This window comes from Camelus bactrianus, chromosome 23, assembly GCF_048773025.1.
Source record: "Camelus bactrianus isolate YW-2024 breed Bactrian camel chromosome 23, ASM4877302v1, whole genome shotgun sequence".
In the NCBI taxonomy this organism is placed as follows: Eukaryota; Metazoa; Chordata; class Mammalia; order Artiodactyla; family Camelidae; genus Camelus; species Camelus bactrianus.
The window spans coordinates 16,577,041-16,598,787 of record NC_133561.1 but is presented as its reverse complement, the minus strand read 5'-3'; the positions used below and the strand labels follow the sequence as shown (position 1 = coordinate 16,598,787).

The 21,747-nt window shown below is 35.6% G+C and overlaps 1 protein-coding gene across 8 annotated transcripts in view; it reads left to right on the top strand.

Annotated features, from left to right (window-relative positions):
* The window catches only part of ENAH (ENAH actin regulator), a 128,693-nt gene extending 106,946 nt beyond the window's left edge, over positions 1-21,747 (top strand). For 2 of the 8 annotated variants that reach the window (XM_074351679.1, XM_010973964.3), the window contains 10 exons: positions 1,087-1,197; positions 3,165-3,469; positions 4,389-4,534; positions 4,684-4,741; positions 5,530-5,578; positions 9,067-9,133; positions 11,940-12,002; positions 15,314-15,392; positions 18,144-18,201; positions 18,759-21,747. In XM_074351679.1, the coding sequence (XP_074207780.1) occupies positions 1,087-1,197; positions 3,165-3,469; positions 4,389-4,534; positions 4,684-4,741; positions 5,530-5,578; positions 9,067-9,133; positions 11,940-12,002; positions 15,314-15,392; positions 18,144-18,201; positions 18,759-18,796 (974 nt within the window). In that variant the 3' untranslated portion in view covers positions 18,797-21,747. Of the gene's footprint in view, positions 1-402; positions 1,198-3,164; positions 3,470-4,388; positions 4,535-4,683; positions 4,742-5,529; positions 5,579-9,066; positions 9,134-11,939; positions 12,003-15,313; positions 15,393-18,143; positions 18,202-18,758 lie in introns of all 8 variants that reach the window. The other 6 variants (XM_074351676.1, XM_074351675.1, XM_074351682.1 and 3 more) reach the window with 3 other exon arrangements.

The following is a 21,747-nucleotide window of genomic DNA, read 5'->3' as shown; positions in this document are numbered from 1 at the left end:
TTCAGAGTAAACTTTTTGCTAATTTCACTGTTTGTTGTTTAAAAAAACAACTGAACATTCTTTGTAGTCTTTTTCATGTAATAGTGATCTCTTTTTCGTGGCCTAAATAATGAAAATTAAGACTACTATCTTTTTCTGGTAAAGAACAAGCTAATCAACTTAATTTATCAATCTGTTTATTAGATGAAAAGAAAACTTACCTCTTTTGGATCTCAATGTATTTATAAGTTAAAACCTTCTCGGTTGAAATTAGTTATTTGCACATATGCTTAATTCTCTGGTACTAACTGTAGTCTACATTTGTACATTTTGTCTGAATGCTGGTTTTGTGGCTTTACTAGCTCCCTTTTTCTCTCTCCTTTTTTATCCTGTCTTTCGCCGCTGCTTTCCACCTCTGTCCAGCTCCATCTTCCGACAGCTCCCTGTATAATGCTCCACTTCCTGAGTATGCCAGTTGCCAGCCTCCTTCAGCACCTCCTCCATCATACGCTAAAGTCATCTCAGCTCCAGTGTCAGATGCCACTCCTGATTACGCTGTAGTGACCGCTTTGCCACCTACTTCCACACCCCCTACACCACCACTTCGACACTCCGCGACACGTTTTGCAACATCTTTAGGTTCAGCCTTCCACCCTGTTCTTCCCCACTATGCTACAGTTCCTCGTCCTCTGAACAAAAACTCTCGACCTTCTTCTCCTGTGAACACACCCTCTTCTCAGCCTCCAGCTACGAAGCCCTGTGCCTGGTCTGCTTCCAGTTTTTCGCCCCTCCCTCCATCTCCTCCAGTAATGATTAGCAGCCCCCCAGGCAAAGCTACTGGTCCAAGGCCCGTCCTCCCTGTTTGTGTTTCTTCTCCTGTGCCCCAAATGCCTCCATCACCAACAGCACCCAATGGGCTGCTTGACTCTGTCACATACCCAGTGTCCCCACCGCCTACCTCAGGGCCAGCAGCACCGCCGCCGCCGCCTCCGCTGCCTTCCCTCGCACCACTCTCACACTGTGGATCTCAAGCTTCTCCTCCTCCAAGCACCCCTGTTGCCTCAACTCCCTCATCCAAGCCTAGTGTTCTCCCTTCTCCCTCTGCAGCTGCCCCTGCCTCTGTGGAGACTCCTCTAAACTCTGTGCTGGGAGACTCCTCTGCTTCTGAGCCAGGCTTGCAGGCAGCCTCTCAGCCGGCCGAGACTCCAGCCCCACAGGGTAAGGCTTCCATTTATCGCTACTAACGACTAGTCACTTGAAAATATTATACATCAACAACCATAATTGCCTAGGAGAATGAGGATGGTTTTGAAAAAGTTTTTGAAAGTGGATTTTTTTTGGTTGGATTAACTGCATTTGGAGGATCAATATGAGCAATTTCCACGTTAACTAGGTTTTGATGTCCTCTGCTGTGTTGTGGTTGAAGGTGTTTTCCACTAGGTAAGGGCCTCCGTACATTTCTTTTCAATTTCACTAGGAGACCATTACTAGACACATTAATCTGTACATTAAATGTATAGTCGAACTTTTCTTCCTTTAATTTCTGGGAAGCACAGAGACAATATTTAGTGCCCAGCTACAGTCATTAGGTATATCATCCCAGGCTCTCCTCTGGAACACTGTTGCTCTTGGACCCTATTTCATTTGGGCCTCTCCTGTACATATTGGGCTTCCCGTATTAGACTTTCAGGGGTGGGTGCCCCCATAAACCCTGGGAGCAGCAGCCCAGCCAAACTTTGCACAAGGGGTAGAGAGATGGCAGATTTGATTTGTGCCCCAGAGGGTTCCATGGTCCAAAATTATAAGATGTAGAAGGCTGAAGGGATAGTTGAGAGAGCAGAGCATCCTCTACAGTTATCCCCCCAGCCCCCATACCTGAACTTTGCCTTCATGGTAACAGAGGAGGGAGGATGTAATCTTCTAAGTGTGGATTATTTGTAAATAGAGAAGGACCTGGCTCTATAAGTAAAGAAGAAGAGCTTAGCAACCCCTCCCTTGTTAAAAAGGATTTAGCAAGAATTAACAGGAAGGAACATGACAACAAATTTGTTCTTACAAAGACAGTGTTATGGTCTGTATTTAAATATTCTCTTTAAAAAAAAAATCTTAGTTCTTAAGGGCTGTGAGTGTATATTTTTCATGTTGACTTACTGAATTTACTTAAACATTGAATCACAGTTCTAGTATGTGCAGTTCAGTATCACTGTAATGCAGGACAGGAGAGGCACAGTTAGGCTGACAAGGTCAAACGGCCTGCCTCCTGTGTCCTCAGAGCTCTGATGATCTGTGGAAGATTGACAACCCATCACTCTATATTCTCCTTCCAGCAGTTTATGCCTTCAGCTTGTGTAACTGTTCAGTTAGCAGTTGCAAAAACACCTTACCACCCAGTGTGCAAATAGCATTTTGTTTGTCCTAAAACACCTCTTTAAGCCTTAAGGGAGGGGTAGACCTACTGGGTCAGTCTCCTGATTCTTGTTCTTGTCCACTCCCTTTGTGATTTTATAAGATTTGGACATTTCTCTCCTATCCCCTGTCTTCTAGTCTTTAAAAACAAACAAACAAAAAAAAAAAACCTCTGCACTTCAAATTCTGTCTCCTAATTGTTCCTGATAGTTGTTTTGAGGTTTTACTTTGTTCTAGTAGATTCCTTCACTTCAGTGATTCTCAACTCTTTTTACACGTTGGATTTAAATGTGGAATATTTTTGAGATATTGAAGCCAGGAACCCACCCTTGCATGTTCTCAATTCAGCCACTGTTTTAGAACTTACCGCCTCAACTCTTATGGTTTGCCCAGATTATTTTGGGTCTTTTATTTCAAATGGCACTAACTGCCAACCTATTCATTACTTTGTCTTTTCAGGGATGCCCCCTCCTTCTCAATATTTTATAAGCATTTATTTTGTTTATTTACCAGATATCCATGAAAAAATTGAATTAGATGATATATTACAAAGTTCTATTAATAAAACTAACATTAAGTAATTTTCACTTTGGCCTTAAATTTTAGTATTTTTTGATACTGATCTGGATTTTAAACATGATGATAAGTTGAACTCTTTAATTTTTAATAAACATTTGAGTCAATTTAATTTAGCATGGCTATTCTAGGTGCCTCTCCTTCTAAGGTAGTATCACTTAGCTCTATCGTTGATGGTCTTATTTAACATTTCTTTCTCTCAGGCATTGTCTTGGGACCACCTGCACCTCCACCCCCTCCTCCACTCCCACCAGGTCCTGCACAGGCTTCAGCTGTGCTCCCTCCTCCCCCAGGACCCCCTCCACCCCCTCCACTTCCATCCTCAGGGCCTCCACCTCCGCCTCCTCCACCACCTCTTCCTAATCAAGTACCCCCCCCTCCTCCACCGCCTCCTGCTCCCCCTCTCCCTGCATCTGGATTTTTTTCCGGATCCATGACTGAAGACAATCGCCCTTTAACTGGACTCGCAGCTGCAATTGCTGGAGCAAAACTTAGGAAAGTGTCACGGGTAAATGCATTTCCAAGTCACTTGTATCTTTTTATTATGTCATATTCTGTCTCACTATCTAAAATACTGAATTTATTGTGTTCTAATTTTATGAACCCTATGTTAATAACTTGATTGATCAAAAATTTGAAATAATTTAAACTCACAGAGAAGTTGCAAGGATAATATAGTTTTCTGTAAACCTATCACACAGGTTCATCATTTAACATTTTACCGTATTTGCTTTATTATTATTTGCGTATGTTTCCTTCTACATAAACACTCTTTTTGTCTGAATTGAGAGTAAATCAGAAACATTATCCCTAGTTCCCTAAATACTTAAGTGTGTATTTTATAAGAACAACATCCATCTACATGACTACAGTATAATGATCAAAATCAGGAAATTTAATTGATACAATATTATAACCTAGAAACCTATTCAAATTTTATCTATTGTCCAATAACATTTTTATGGCAGTTTTTTTCTAGTCCAAGACTACCCATTACATTTAGTTGTAATGTTTCTTTAATTTACTTTAATCTAACAATTCCTCAAACTTCTCTTTCATGATATTGACATTTTTGAAGACATCAATGATTATTTTGTAGATCATCCTTCAGTTTGGCTTAGCAGATATTTCCCTAAGATTAAATTCAGACTGGGCATTTTTTTACCACCAAAGTAATATGTCCTTTTCAATGTATTACACAGGGAGACATGTGGTATCATTTTATCCCATTATTGGTGATGTCAGCTTTGATAAAGCTTCCATTGATAGGTGAAGTCACTCCATTGGTTCTCAAGATTTTTAAAGTAATATTTAGATATTTTTATTGAAATTAATGCTGATGTATCCTTCTGTTTCAAATGTAGTATATTAGTAAGCATAGAATTTTCCCACATCGGAGTTTATTGTGTATGTATATTCTCATTAAGATGGAGGATGCCTCATTCCCAGGCGGAGGGAACACCATTGGTGTGAATTCGGCCTCATCTAAAACAGATACGGGTCGTGGAAATGGACCCCTTCCTTTAGGGGGTAGTGGTTTAATGGAGGAAATGAGTGCCCTGCTGGCCAGGAGGTGAGTGAGAAATTATGTGGACATGTCCAGAATTGAGGGGATTTTGTTAATTTTGTGCTAACTATAAAGATGCAGTTCTTCCCTTTTGGAGTAGTTTTAAACTAAGAGTTACCTAATTTTTTTTTTGATCTGATTTACCTTATTTCTAGGAGAAGAATTGCTGAAAAGGGATCAACAATAGAAACAGAACAAAAAGAAGACAAAAATGTAAGTTAATAAAAATAGTCTACTATACCTGAAAATGTGAAGTTCACACATAGCTCGTTAGGGAAATTGTGTCAAAGATTAGTTTCAACTTAATTTATTTCAACTAAAAATTGCTAATTTTTAACTCTTCAGAGATTAAAAAGTGGCCTGTTTGAGCATTACTTATAAATTTTTAATGGCATTCTTATTAAAATGGGTTGAATGTGTGGAGTTGGGGGGAAAACACTGAAATTCCAACATGTAGAGTTTAATTCTGTATCTAAGCCTATCATAGAATGAGTGAATGACCTTTTACAAGGTTTTCTAAAATCTTAAGTTTCCTTGCATTTGAAATGAACTAATTAGATAGACCAAATCAATGGTTTTAAAATGTGTCCCCTAGAAGCCCTGTTGTTATTAGCTGGGCCCTTTAAGAGTGTAACCTTCGTGCCCTACTTTCCAGTTCAGCAGGGCAAACTCTGCTTTATCTCTTTTATATATTAATGTTTAATAAACAGTGTAATTGCTTTCCTGCTGCATTTGGCCTTTTTTGATACCGTTCCTCAAATCTGCTACATCTGGCTCAGTAACTTGGGCTAGTGTGGTTCTCAGTGAGAACACAGGAGGAAAGGATCTGTGGGGAGCAGGAAGGGGGGTGCTAGGCTAAAAGCGAAGTCTGAGCTAGAATAGAAGGGAGAAAAGACTGATGAAGAGAAAAGTGGGAAATGGCAGGAAGTATAAAACACCAAATATATGCAACAGGCTTCTAGTAGATGTGATATTATTAATACATATTTCTGTATCTTTAGGAAGATTCAGAGCCTGTAACTTCCAAGGCCTCTTCAACAAGTACACCTGGTGAGTTCAAGAGATACACTTTAATCTTTCTGAAGTTTCTCTAAATATCAGTGCTCCTCAGTTAAAAATTCCCCATTTCCGCATGTTTGGGTCAGGTTAACTGCTTAGTCACTAAATTGGTAGTTCTTTGTTCACACTTGAAAGCACTGTTTCCTGTCTGTGCCTTTTGTGATCCCAGAGGCAGCTGTTAATTTCTTTCTGATATTGGGAGACCTGTTAAAATCGAAAGTTTTTTTCTGATGACCCTTTCTCTGAAATCATGATTTTTATACATTTATGTATGAATTTTATACATTTATGTGTATTGTTAATGATTCGAAGTTATTCTCTAAAACATGGGGAAAATGTTACCAGATGAAAGAGAAGTATTTTTAGTAGTTGATTCTTAAAGGTAAGGATTAAGTGTAGCTGGCACTGAAGTCTATTTCAAGACATTCTCACATTGAATTGTCATTTCCCATTCATCAAGGAAATAAAGCTTCTAATTTGTAAGGTTAAAAAAAAAAATCTCCTTAAAGCTTTGGGAAATGTTCTTGAATTCAGTGAAATTTCTGGCATTGAGAACTCTTGGGAATAGAATATATTACTTAGAATATTGACAAAATATACGTATCATTGGAGGTACTTAATGACAACTGTATCCATGTTTAGAATATGAGATTGTTACATTTCTTCATATTTAACTAAAGAGTAAGCACTGGATTATCTGTTTACTTCCTTACCTAATTTGGAATGAAGTGACATAAATAAATTTGATGGTTTTGACGAACAAGTATCTAGAATGATCCATAGGAATACCATTATATGGAAACATCTATAACCTCTCATTCTCATTATTGAATAGTAACTATTCAGTAGTCTGATTCTGTATCGTAATTGATATTGTGACTGAATTGTTTTTCCTCTGAATAGGACTCGGATCAGTTTACATTATCTTCCTTTAAAATTCCCTGGCTTGTGACCCACCTATTTTACCTTTCTCTTTCTTTGATAAACCAAAATTAATATATATGCTGTTATTAAAACCATAGATATTTTAGAACTCAACTATAATTTAGGGTCACAGAACTTTTTAGAATTGAGAGCTCTGAGCCCTCTCCCATGGAGGGGAGAAAACCATATTTTTATACAAATTTGGTCATCATTTCAAAATGTTCATAAATTCCCTGAAGGTTACCTATGGACTCCAATTTAAGAACTTCTTATCTGATGTAATCTCCTTATTTAAAATATGGAAAACTGAAGCATAGATTTTGCATGTGTTTTTGTGCGTATGTTTGTATGTGTGTGCCATTTTTATAAAATTAAGGGTTCATTCAGGGCTGGGGGCTTCTTTTTTTGTTTTTTTCTTTTCATTTAGGTTTTTTTGTTTGTTTGTTTTAACTTGGCATGTGTCAAACACTTGACAGGCCAAAAAAGAAGTGAGAGATAAAGTCACCCTAAACACAAGAAACTCATGGTTCAGCTGGAAAGATGAGACACACACAAGTGAAAAGTTAATCTTTTACAGTCACATGTTGAATAGTAAATACTATGTTAAAGAGGGAGGAGATTGTATAGTTTGGAGCCACCTGGGTCCTCTTTGTAGGGAGAGGTGACCTATTCCCATGCCTTGAGGAGTGCTTAGCTTGGCTGAAGGTAGAGGAAGGGGTGCTGTGTCAGTGAAGCATGAGCAATGCTGGGGAGTTGGAGATGAACCAGGAGAGACTAGAAAGTGTTAGGTAGACTTGCCTGACTAGAGTGGAGGGGGTTTTTTTGAGGAAGATTGGGGGAAAGGCTTGGGAAAGCAAGTTAGAAGCAGAATGTTGAAAGCCTTTTACGAAAATATCAGGAGTTCAGACTTTATCCTGCGAGAATTGAGTTGACAAGCAACTGAAACTGTTTTAGGAACATTAAAGTGGCAGTTGTGAGCAGAGCGACGTAGAAATCAGGGATGGCCGAGATAGGGAAACTAGTAAGGATTCAGTGTGTTTCCAAAGGCCCAGTGAAGGTAACCCAGCCTCTGTCCTTCCTCCTGAAACCCACCTGGAGCCCCATTAGAGAGAACACAGCCTCACGTGGTCTGCACAGGTGAATTGAACTGCCCATCCTCAAAACCAGATGAGTGCTTTTAAGATTAAAAGATAGTTCTGATTTGGCTGATTGAGAAAGGATGTCAGTCAGCTGTTAAGTGGCAGCACTTGCTACATCTTTTCACATTGGAATTATTTCTTCATCTCTCTGCCTGCCTCTTCTTTAATGACAGTGTCCTAAAGACCACTCCCTGGCTGCCTACTTGTCCTTCAGGATTTCCTTTTTTTCCTCTACTCTGCCCGATGTCTCTTGGATGTGTTTCTGATTCTGTCTATCCTGAACCTTCTCATCTGATTATTTAATGTCCCTGGCTCACTCTGTGGTGGTCAACAAGAGAGTATGTTAGCTGTCAGAAAACAGAAGAAGGAATAACGATTGATTAATTGACTGGTTGATTGACGTCGAGTAAAATAAGATGAATGATGACTTTAAGGTTTCACACCTAGATGACTGAATGCAACAGAAGTCCAGAACAAAAGCAATGTTTCAGAGTTTGAGTTTGAAACTTTTAAGCTTAGTTGTGCATATGTGTAGTTTGAAAAGAGGGCAGCTACCTAAGTAAGAATGTCCAGGAGCCAGTTGAGGGGCTACACTGGAACTCAGGGAAGTTTTTTAGTTACAACTCCATGTAACTTTACTTAGGCTTGATTTTCATGTGGCCCAAGTTCATTCTTCCAGGACAGGATTCCTGTCTGGATTTCACCCAGTCGTCTTGTGAGGCCAGTGATGGCATCAGTGAGTCAACCCAGGTTAGAAAAACAATTCAAAGCAGAGTAGATTAAAAGCTTTAGAGTAAACTCATCTTTATTTAACTGGAATTGTCTGCGAAGTCCCAAGATTTGATTGAGAATCAAGGAAGTACAGTAGAAGGATGATTTTGAAATATATTTTGAGTTGTTTGAATTTTTTCCAAGAGGACTCTTTGAATTTAGATTAAATCTTGAAGTACATGAACACGTTAAAGATTCTTTTTGTTTTGCTGTTGGCACTAAAAATAGCTTAAGATAGTACTGTCCCATTCTAATAAATTTAAGCTATCCTTATTAATTTAAAATAATTTACACTATTTCATTCTAATTAATTAAAATTATCCTACCCCTATTATTCTATCTTTATTAGAGAAACTTCCTACCATCTGGTATATAGAATTACAGTATTTTAGATTTAGCAATCTAAATTCTTCCTAGGGAAACTCACACTTGCTCATTAATTTCTTCACATTTTGGCATCTGAAATTGTACAAATTAGAATCCTTACAGATTTTAATTAAAGCTCAGAATTGAAATTTAAAATTTTTTATTTATCTGTCTTACTACATAAACATGTATAGTGGTATTTACTATTTTGTTATTTGTTTCATAATAACTCTGGGAACATATAAGATATTAATAACTTACATTCTTTTATTCTTAAAGAACCGACAAGAAAACCTTGGGAAAGAACAAACACAATGAATGGCAGCAAGTCACCTGTTATTTCCAGGTATCATTTTTTTCTAAGTTTTATATTACATTTGTATCTAAAAAGAAATTAACATCTGCATTTTTGTTGTAGAAAAAAAATGAATGGTAGATCTAAAAATTGTACAAAGAAGCAAATGAAACATCTGTAATCCTATGACTGTTGGATGACACTGAGTCCCACTATATTTTACTAATAATTGTCTAAATTCTACCCTATGCTTGTTATTATTATCTAGGTTGTCTGAAATTTTAAGATAATTCTTATTCCTCCCAATTTGCTTTATTTTGAAAAATTCAGAACTGTGGAACAGTTGAAAGAATAGTATCACAAATGTCCATTTACCCATCACCTAGATTCACTAGTTATTAACATTTTGCCAACATTGGCTTGAACGTTTGTCTACACATCCACACTTTTTTCCCTCTGAACAGTTGGAAGGCAATTTGCAAATATGTGCTGCTTCAGCTTTTTTAGGCTTTTAGCATTTCTCTTAATAAGCAGGACATTATCCTGTATAATCACAACACCATTATCTCTCTCAAGATAAATAATCTTGAACAATATTATTATGTAATATATTCACATTTCCCAATTAGTCTCAGTGATAGCCTTCATTTTGTACACGTAATTTTTGAAAGAAACATGTTTTAAACTGAAAAGCAGCTGAAGAGAAAAAGCTGCAATGTTTGAGAGAGAGCAAAATAAAACCTAAAATTTTGAATTTGTAAAGTAGATTTCTTTCTTTCTCAGTTGAAACTTCTAATTATAATCAAGTTAGAAAAGATAATACCCAGAAACAAGCCTGGTCAGTTTGTGTTTTTCTTCAAGTGGCTGGGGTGTGCACTGTCAAGCGGACTCAGTGTTCCTTAGCTAGGCACACATTACTGTCATAACTAACTCTGTATCATAGGTCTTAAACATAGATGAAACTTTTTCTTGGCTTATGAGACAGTTTAAAGGACTCATACTTTTCCCAGGAAAGAAAAGTATGTATCTAGAGACTAAATTTTAAAGTTTTTTTGCCTTTTCTTTCTGAGCTATTTGCCTTATTTTTGCCTCATAAAAAGCAAACTTGACTCTAGTTGTAGAAGCCTAATAAAGAAAAATATAAGAACAGACCTCATACTGTCACAAGTCTGTTGTATCTTAGCTTCAATCTAAATTTGGGTTTGTTTTTTGCGTGGTTCTTTCTACTGGTAGAAGAGATTTGGTGTTGACATAGTTATTTAAGGTCCACAAAGAAACTGGGCCTTTTTGAATGTATAGAAGCTTTTAGTTTCTAAGTGACTGAAAGATGAATATATGTGATTTTAGAAGAAAATGCCGGAATTGCTTTTGGTGAACATGGTTCTTCAATAGAGGAGGAAAATGTGCACATTTGTGTTTCTGAGATGTCTAATTGATGTGGCCTTCTAACGCATCTCCAGTAGTTGTTACAGGTTTTCTTTAGTAACACATTACAAAGCCTGATTTATCAAGTACATATCAGAATAGAACCGTGATGTGCCGTTTACCCTTTGCAGTTACACACGGTTGGGGAGGAATTCCTCCTCTTCTTTGCCACTGCTCTTCACCCCTACCTCACTGATAGGGACTCCGTAGTGAGCTTGCCTGAAGCTCAACTTAAATTCAAAGCAAAAGTCATATCTTACAAGGGACATGGAAAGGCTTCTCCAGACAGAATGTATGTGTTCTTTGATGTGCTTGGGCTTATTTGAAGGAAAGAATATTCTTTCAGAGATTTTTCAGAATTCTAATAAGGGAGTTTAATAAATGTTCTAAACATCGCCGTTTAAAAATACATTTTTATATAGATTAATCAATATTGGTTCTTATTATCTAGTAGTGTATTGTAATTGTGTTCTGACTCTGGTAGATAGTTTTCCTCTCTTTTTCCAGAATAGACATTAGCATGCCCAGTTATTTCCTGACCGCTCATATGCCTTTTGATAGATTTGATCCAACCACTGATAATGTGTGTCTTAAAATTTCACTGCAAGCAGTTTTAAACCATAAAAGATTTTTAAAATATGTTTAAAAGACTAAGAACTGTATTGCTTTTCTTTCTACATTATTTACCCTGTTCCTTCTGAAAGCAAATATATTGGCCATTTTTTGTTTTTATTTAAGTGTGCCTCAACATTGCACAATAGTAAAAGTACTTGTTTGTCTTCTGAAAATCCATGTCAAAATTATGTTAGTGATAAGATGGATCAGTATCTTGTAATATACATGAGGGATTGTGTTATGCAGTATGTATTAATAAGATGCCAGATAGTAGGGTAAAAGCAACAATGTTGTAGTTAAAAATGCTCTAAACCGTGACTGGAACATAACATTGGAAAGTTTGTGAATTCTTTTTGTGGTTTTTATTGAGAGCTTACAGATCTTGTATTCAGGATGGAAAAAAGGTCTTTACAATGCCTCCTGAAAAGAGTTAACGAGCTACAGTGCTTTTTATTGTGCTTTTTATTTGAGTCTGTAGTTTTATCTTCACTCTAGTAGAAATGTCTTATATGTGTTTTTGATACTTGTTGAATCTTTGAAGGTAGATTTTATTCTGTCTGCAAGTCTATAAAAGGTGGCATTGCATAATGCTTTTTTTTTAATTCTCTGTAATTGTCAGGTAAACAGTGTCCTACATAACTAGACTTAGTCTCCAAATATCTTTTTCTAATTGGAAAAAACAATTATTTTTAAGTTAACAGACTCCTTTCATTTTTATTCTGTTTGCTGTAACTAAAAACCTATAAAACAGTAACAATGAGAATTCTCTTTAAAAGTTCTATTGTATACCCCTTTAAATGGTTTTTCCCCTTCATAGACGGGATTCTCCAAGGAAAAATCAGATTGTTTTTGACAACAGGTCCTATGATTCATTACACAGGTATCATCCTGATGTGACTTTGTGATTTGAGACTTTTAAATAACATGTTCAGGATAGGGCTGAGCTTTTTCTACATGGATTGGTAATCACCACAAGAAGAGATTTAGGAAGAGTGAATCTTTCATATTTAGCTTTATTTAAAGCACTTTTTAAAAAAATTCTAAGATTTTAATTAGAAAAATTAATAATATTCATTTCCCTGCCATCAGTTTATAAATTATGTTTGGATTATGATAAATATAAATGATAACCATCAGGAATACTAGGATGGGACTCCAAGGCCACATATATCTAGGCTGTTTGTAGCTTTTGCATTTTCTTTTAAAGGCCATTCTCAGGAGTAGGGGTGTATAGCTCAGTGTTAGAGCATGTGCCTAGCATACACAAGGTCCTGGGCTCAATCTCCCGTCCCTCCATTAAAGATAAATAAATAAATCTAATTACCTCTCCCTCCCCCCAAAAATTTCTTTTAAAAAGGCCATTCTCTTTATGATTATAAGACAAGGCTTCTTAAAAGTTGAATAGAAGATCCTGTACTGTTTCTTGCTAGAACACAGGATAATATGGCCATAATTGTGGATAATTTATTATTTGAAGGAAATCTCTGTTTCCTAGATACTTGGCAAGTAAATTGAGTATCTTTAATAACCTAACATCTAACATCCTGAGCAGATTGTTTTCTAAGATGAGTCCTATTATACCATTTTTTTTAATTACAAAAACTTAGGATATGAGGCATGTGTTTCTTTCTTAATTAAAAAAAATTGTCAGTTTTTTAAAATCCTCAAGTGTTTGAGCTATATTTAGAACTAATTTAGCAGAATAGGGACTTGAATAGTTGCAATACACTAATTTAATAGGCAAGTATATAGAGGCAACGCTCTCATTATAAAGTAATAAAAACCTCTGAGAAATTGCCCTATTTTATTATCAATTATTGTGAAAACCCTTATGTTAGAAATAACAGATACACCCATAATCGTATATGCATCTATTTTTTAAAATACACATGAAATCTACTGGGAGCATGAATTAAATAGTATATGGAGGGCATGTTTATGGCAGTGAGTAAGGAGTTCTGTAATCAGACTCTTTTTGGCCAAATTGTTATTAACTACAATTATTTTCATGCCATTGATGATTAAAACATTTGGTAAGTTTCTTTTGTCAGCCAGTTAAATCTGCATAAAATGTTTATAATACAATAGTGAAGTAGTTTTTCCTGCTTTTTTTTTTTTTTTTTTTTTTGAGGTTGTTTAATTGTCTTGGCCAAAAGACTTATTTAGGAAATTTGCTAGCACGTAGAAAAATAGTATTTAACAATGAGATTCTGTTGCAAATCTTCTCAGCTACCTTGCTGCTTTCATACATAGTGCCCCCTGGGATAATGTTATTAATAAAACTTTTTTAAAAAGTGGTGATTACTTCTTTCCTTCAGTATGAAAAGTTCCCCCCTTTAGTTAATTACCACGGTGATGGTGGTGGTGGTGGTGGTGGTGGTGATGGATTGCATGTTAGCATGAATTAAATTTTTTTAAAATTGCATGTTTCCACAGTTTTTTTATTTATAACAATAATTTTTTTGCACTGTTTAGTAAATATGGATATATTCATAGCATACTGCCATAGCAGCAGCAGACCATACTTATTCACTTGAATTTCAGGGGTATTCATGATGTAAGTTAGGAGACAACATTTAGCTAATTTGTACCAGTTAAATGTGAGACGTGAAAGAAATGCAGAATAAGTAATAATTTACTTCTGTAGAGCAGGAATAGACAGTGTAGGTGAATGAAATGCACAGTGTGTCGACCTTTATGAATGCTGTATAGACCAGACTCAACAGAGCACCGGGACTTGCATACTATGGACCTCAATAAGTCTTAACTGACTGTGGAATTAAGTAGTCTCCTCAGGAGAGTGAAAAGGCGTATCCTCACAAGAGGAAAGGAAATATGTCATGTGAATCTTCTTATCCAACGTGGCCTAGCCCAGCGCCTATTGAATGAATAGCTTTTCTGAAACTTTCTTATTCATATAAACATAAGCAGCAGATACCTAATAAAATTGGTTGACTTGCTTCACAAAAGTCTTTTAAGCAGTCATATGTTTGATATTAAAGCAAATTAACTCAGTATTTATCTTAACAAATAATGACTATGGATTTGAAGTAAAATATGCCTTATAAGAATAAGTTTGAAAATTTATTAAACCTATTGAGTCTTGGTTCAGATTTCTAACATTGGTACTCTGCAAAGTTGGAAATATATGGCTTGACTAATGACAAAGCTGGAAATATATGACTTGTACTGATTTGTGGCCCTTAAAGAGTGGCCACTTATTATATATTCAACCTGAAAATAGAGGAGTACCCAATTAAAATTCTACATTTTCCACATAGGATTTTCTCTCATTGCCAGAGTTGGAGAGGAAACCATGACTGATTTATTTGATAATGAGTTTTTTGCTTAAAATATACCTAATCCATAAAACTTATTTCTTTGTGTAAAATTTTTAATAGAAGCTAAACTTTTGAAAGTGCAATAGTAATTGGCAATCTGCTTCAGTGTGACATTTCCTTTTTTAAAAAAAATAAAATAAAATAACTATGGAAGTAGTTAGCTGAAAACACCATTCAGATAACATCTCCATAAAAATTTCATTGGGAAATAGCCACATAGCCAATTGGATATGAATACAGTTTTGATTTAATAATCATTTTTCCAACATTCTTATTTATTTTGATGCTTGAAGTGGAATAAAGCATATACAAAGAAATCACACTCACTAAAATGTCTTTTCTCCCACAAACCAAGGCGTAAGAGTTTGTAAATTGATTTATATTAGAGTGAAATGTTTAAGTCTTTATATTTTCCCTTATGTTGGTTTGCCAGATATTTAGTAGATAATATACCGTTTCCAAAGAAGGAGAAAACAAGACGTGTTACTTGGGCTCAGATGTTGCAGCTGGTCTCCTGTCTGTCCTGATCAACGTGCCACATGTTACCTGGTTACCCTCCCTATGCCTAAAGAGTGTTGTTGTCTTCTACTCTTTCCTGGCGAAGCCTTGTCATCTTATTACCTGTTCCTAATTCCTTCACAAATAACTGAAAATATTGAGAAAAGTGAAAAATATTTTCTGGTTTTTGTTCTAATCAGTTCTGCAACTATTAGGACAATTAACTTTTAACACGCTGTGTTTTAAGAAATGTACTTAAATCTGGTGTTGGGTTGGTAAATTTGCAGTTAATTATGAACTCATTAAATATCCTAAGTGGTGTTTACCTGTCTTGAAAATTTCATTTGTACAGACCAAAATCTGCACCCTCGTCACATCCCAGTGCCAATGGAGTCCAGACGGAGGGACTGGACTATGACAGGCTGAAGCAGGTGGGCGTTCAGCAGCAGCTTCCCTTTATTTGTACTTGTTTCTTTAAAAAAAAAAATCCCGTGTGAATATATTTGACAGATTGTGAATGTATTTGAAAAGAATATAGGGTTATTTTTATGCAAATTAAACAGTGGCATTCATACTGTATTATTTTTTTCAAATCCTCAATTTTTAGTTAGTAAATTCACATAAAGTTCCAGCAGTGGTGGGGGGGAGGGACAGTGGTTTAATGGTATAATATAAACTTTAAATGTCAGTGCATGGTGTACAGTTGTTTTTTTTTTAAAGAGAGGTTGCACTTTTCATTTATCATTCGCCAAAATGGGATCCAGTAAATCTGGTTTTGGCAAGAATGGGAGGAAAATGAGCACTCTCATATACTTCTGTCTTTTAGGAAGCAGTTGGGGAAAACAAAAGCCTTAAAAATAATGTCTTACCTTTGAATCCAGCAATTTCACTTTCTAGAATTTATGCTAGGAGAATATCATGGAGGTATATGTATATATAGTGTGGAGGAGGGTTCTGCAGCCATTAAGGAGTTGTCAATGAGAATATTTAACAATGAACTTGCCCACATTAGGTGAAATAGACAGGTAACCTAACAGTATGAGCAGTTATCCCAATTTTATTTTTTAAAAAAGTATCATCCATATTTTAGATTCATTTGCATTCTGTTTAATACCTACGTACCCAGAGGAAAAAGTGGAAAGATTAATGGGTGACTGTGGAGCTTTAAACTATTTTATTTCTAGAAGAGGTAGAATAATTTTTTTAAAAAGTAATTTTAAAAAGATTCAAAATGGAAGACAGTACATCTTAGTAAAATAACTCCAGATGCTCCTGTAGTGAAAAATTTAATTTTTGTCTTCTTACCCTGAACTTCAGGATAGCCTCTGAAAATACCAGTTGTAGTGATCACTATAACAAACACTTATTGACTGTCTGGTAAACGTCAGTGCTATGCATTTTTGGGTTATTAGCATGACATTTCTCCTAATCCTCACCGTCATATAACGTAGTGTTTGTACTCAAATTGTGCACATCTGAGGTTCAGAGAAGTTAAATTTACTCAGTCCTGCCGTCGGGATCAGAATGCAGTCTTTGTTCAGAACTCATTTCCCCCATTCCATCACTCATTTTTTAAAATGCTAGCAAAGTTTGAGTAGGGCTTAAAAAGGAACCAATAATGTTGCAGTAATGTGAGTGCAGAACAAAAGTTAAATAGAAATTAAAGAGACAGATACAAAGAATAATTTGAGGTCAACCTAATTTTTATACTGCAAAGCTGTTCGAAAAGTTAAATTGAGTTTTGTAATTTGAAAAGGAGGCATGTGGTCATTGACAATCAAGCCCTAGTTTCTTTCCTGCATGTTAAATGTGGATTTCTTTTCTTGAAAAATGTTCTGAATTGGAGCACTTGCACACATTTAACATATAGTAATCTTGGCTATCTGAAGTAGTGAGCTAGAAGAGAGAACAGATTTGAGTTTAGGACTGATTTTATGATTAATTTGAATAAGGATATCTGTTAGTCCATATAATAACTTCTGTGCCTCAGTTTCCCCATTGGCAAATGGAGGAATTAAAGTAATTGATAGTTTTCAACCTGATTTTAAGCATAAAAAGCTTTTTTAAAAAATGAACCATAAACAGCGATTTAATTTTACCTGAGATGTGCAATATTTAAGTTGTATAATTTGAAACTAATCCTTCCATAGGATCGTGGGTTTTCACCCATTAAAACTGTATCACCTTGTTAGCCCTTTTGCTTTCATATTACACACTTCACCTTTTTTTTAACTGGGAGGTATCCATTATTTCAAATTGAACTTTATAAAGGGAAATATTGCAAAATACATACATATAAAGGTGGTGTGGTTTTCATGGAGGAATGAGGGGCCAGAGTGTCACTATTAAATAGAAATATAGTGTGGGCCACACAGTACTTTAAATTTTCCAGTAGCTTCATTAAATGCAGAGAAACAGGTGGAATTCATTTTAATATATTTTGTTTAACCTAATATATAGTCAAAATAATATTTCAGTATGTAAATCAATATTTTAAAATTACTAATGAGTTATATTATACATTATTTTCTTCATGCTAAATCTTTGAAATCCGATGTATGTTTTGCATTTACAGTGCATCCCACTTCAGACTAGCCACGTTTCAAGTGCTCAGTGGCTACATACGGCTGGTGCCTGGCATCTTGTCCTGTGCATGTCCAGCAGGGTCCTATCCTCCTCCTCCTCTCCCACCTATTAGGGCAGCCCCTGAGGCCCTCCAGGGGAATCCTAGTTTCCTTGAAACTTAGTTTGGCAGCTATGTAAGGAGTCCCCATACTTCAGACTAGATGACAGATTTGCCAAGAGCTGATTGTTCAGTTTACTTGTCTTCTTCCTTGGAACTTCTGTATGTATTACCTCTTAGCTCCCAGAAGACTAGATTAAAAGCCCAGCTTTTATGTTTTCTAGAAGTTATCTGAATCATACCTTTCACTGGGTGAGCAAATAATTATTTTAGTTTAGAAAGCATTCTGTTTCATATTTTGCTAGTCTAGAATAAGAGAAGATTGGGACGAGAAGACTATTAAAATTTACCAAGGTTAATCTTCTAAGACATGAATTGTGACTCTGGAAACAAACAAAAAAATGTAATATTTCATATATTCTTAAAATTTTATATGAGCAAGTATCTTTTAGCAATAATTTTTTTCCTGTATTTCTGATGTTTTTCTTTAACATTTTAGGACATTTTAGATGAAATGAGAAAAGAATTAACAAAGCTAAAAGAAGAGCTCATTGATGGTGAGTGTCTAAACGGATGTGCTACCCTTATTAATGTTTAAAAATAACTTTTTAAGAAAATGCAAATAAAGAAATACCCAGTTTATCACTTGAAGGCATAAAACAATTACTTTTCCATATTATCCTGCCTCTTACTTTGCTTAGGATATCAGGGAGGAGCGCTCTCTCCTTCATATAATGGAAATTATTTGTGAAAATAGGGGTAAACGAGATTTCTAACTTCCAGCTGTTGAGTAGTAGTAGATGGAAGACTAGGTAAATAAGTCTTTCTCTAGGTCACCTCTCCTCATCCATCCCATTCCACTGCCCTCTTATTTTGAGCCTACAGAATCAGTGTTTCATTTTGTGTACAAAATAGAATATATAAATATATGGAAATAAGTGTGATCTTTGTAAAAATAAGAAAGCAAAGATCTGTGCAATGAAAGATGCAAGTTCAGTTTATCTTTTTATTACTGTGCATTTGACTGCAGTCATTAAGATTTCTTAAGAATGAGTCGCCCGTATTTTACCTTATCATTATATTTACTTTCATTACTTCTCCTTTTCCTACCCAGCAATCAGGCAGGAACTGAGCAAGTCAAATACTGCATAGAGAAACAAACTAAGGAGAGATAGGACTTTAATCTGGAGAAAGGAAAAAAAAAAACCTGCAAAGAACAACTGTTAACAACAAAACCCCTACATTTTGTGAGCTGTAAGAAGAAAATGGAGACAAACAGTCGGAAGGAGGGAAAACTCAACATACTTTGAAAGCCTTCAGACATTACTACTCTGGCGATAAGCTATTTCCCTCCCAGTTTGCTGCTTTTTTCTGACCTTTACAACAGGATGGAAGAGTCGTAAAAGAGTTCCTGGAACAGTTATGCAGAAAATGCTAAACCCGTCAGGCAGGATCACCGTGCATTGAAATATTTTCATGTCAAGATTAAATGGCACATTTTCCGCAATCCATTGCTAAAATAAAGAGGAGAAAGGCTTAAGAAGTTTTTTTCAGAGAATGCTGATGAAGAATTTAGCAAGTTACACTATTGTATTGTAAATGTTTCTCTCAGGTTTGTCTTCCTATCATATTTGATATTCCATGAATAATCGCGATCAGCCCTATGTAAGTTAAGATTTTAAAATGTGGAACAAATGGAATTGTATGTGCTTTCAGAGGGTGATATTTATAAGAAAGTGTCCTAAAAATAATTTGTCCAGCTTGAGGAATTTGAGAATGATAGGAAGTCTCTCGAGGTAGCCTTCATGCAATTTTGTAGATTCAAACATAAAATTCGTCCAGAATTTAAAGATTTAGATGCCTTCCTAAATTGTTACAATGCTTTACCAAATCTATAACTCCTACATAACACAAACCAGTGGTCAAATGTAAAACAGTATATTGTAGATTTACTGTAGGTTTTCAACCTTTTTTAGATTTATGCATGTGGACATTTTTATAATGTAATTACAATCACCACAAAATTAGCTTTTTTAATTGCAGGCAGTAATGCATGTCAGACTAATACGTAGTGGCCTTTTCGAGGCCTAGTCCCAGGGAAAACATTTTGTAGAGTATAGGGGAGTGGGAGGAAGGGAAGGAATAATTTTTTATTTAAAGTTAATTTCTGCACTATCTTTTTTCTCAATTATCTGCATGACTAATAATGAGGAATATTTTGTGACTTTCATTGGTAAATATGTTAACAGAACCAAGTACTTAATCTTTTACATCATGTCTTCAGCTATTTGTATTTTAACTTCCGTAACTTCAATGGTCTGAAACATGATTCTGAGCTTCACATGAATTACATCTTACTGTGGAACTCACAAGGTCGATCCCTGAATCTGGCAGTTACTATTACCTGGGTGCCCTGCAGTTCGACAGGTGTGCAGGCACACGTTCCTGACCACGAAGCCGCTTTTGAATTTTGTTATGTTGGGCTCCTGGAAGGTAACAATGATGGCAGCAGTTAAGGTCACAGAAACCATTGAGTGAAGGGAAAACAACAAGGGGTCCTGCATAATTTTCTTTTAATAAGTAAAGTGAGACTTAGGTGGTGGGAAGAAGGCATTAGACACTCTACTTACCACCGTGTGTGTGTATGTTCACGTGTGTGCGCGTGTGTGTTTGTGTGTATGTAATCCGCTCCTTTTTCTTTGAAACACATTGAGATTAAAATAGGGGAGAAATCCTATATGTTGCAATGATAGAATTTTTTGAAAATTTAGGAAATCAAAAATTCTCCAGACTCTCCATCTTGATTTATGCTTGAGTTGTTATGTGCCATATTTGCTTTGAAATCTTTGATTATCAGAAGTTTTACTAAAATTTTGAAGAAATAATCCATTTTCATCTGCTTTCTAGATTTCTTAGTCAGTTCATAAGACAGAGCTTGTTGATAGCATAGTTTTCTAAATGCTGCAAGTCTGCAGCCATTACCACTTCAAAGAGGTTTGAATGAGGGACTTTTTTTTTTCCTTGTTAAAATAGTTCCTGTTTCTGTAGAAACTTCATTTTTAGATTAATCTGTGATGGATGAGCTGTAAGTCAAGTATATAGTTCTTTTTTCTATCAACTATTCATTGTCATGCAATAGTAAAGGCATTAAGGATGCAACAAGCTTGTAAAGTACTATTTTCTAAAAGAAATAGGAGGCATTTTCATCTTTATTATTGTACTTTTGGTTATGCAAACACTTTGATATAAACGTTTATGTCCCCCATAAAACTAGTCAGAAATCACTTTTCACTTTGTTGACTAAGTTAAACAGTCTATAGTAGGGTAGAATACTGGGTACAAGTGGTCCAAAGTAAGTAAAAGACTACGATAAAAATGCTAGATCTTAAAAAGAAGCTGGTTTATGCACTAAACGTTTTGTGCCTTGGTCTAATATTAACATGATGTCTGTAAAATGACAAAAAGAACCAGTGTTGAACCATGTTATATTTCCCATCATTCTGCATTATCCCAAATTGCTAAGTGTATTCTTTCCAGGAAGTTTGATTGAATTACTATACATTTACTGCCATGTGTGACAGTTTTGTCATTGTTAGAGATTTCAGTAATTAAAATGGGAAACAGAAGCTTAAGTTATTTTCCTTATCAAAACTGTGTTCCTTGGAACCACGTTATTATGATGGTTTTCGTGCTCTTGTACATCGGATGTCTTAAGCTGAGTGCAGTTTAGGAGATCCTTTCTAATTACAGGAAGGTACTTCTTTCCTTCAACACTGTGATCTGACCTGTGACAAATCTGTACTATACACTATGTAAATGGCTAACAAGTCAATTGCAAACCAACTGAATGTACAAATCTTAGTGCTGGTGCTGAAATCTCTTCAGAATAGTCATCATGATCTCAAAGTTTGTTTCAAAATTTGCAAGCATCAAGTGTCAATCAGAACTGAAGATGAAACACTAATGAATGTTGAATTCTCATGCTTTAGGTGTACTTCTTTTTAGATATTTTGGTTCTCTGCTATTTTTACCATACTGTTTCATTTAAATTTCCTACACGCTAACTTCGTTTGTGCGATTGAAATAAAATTGCAGTATATACA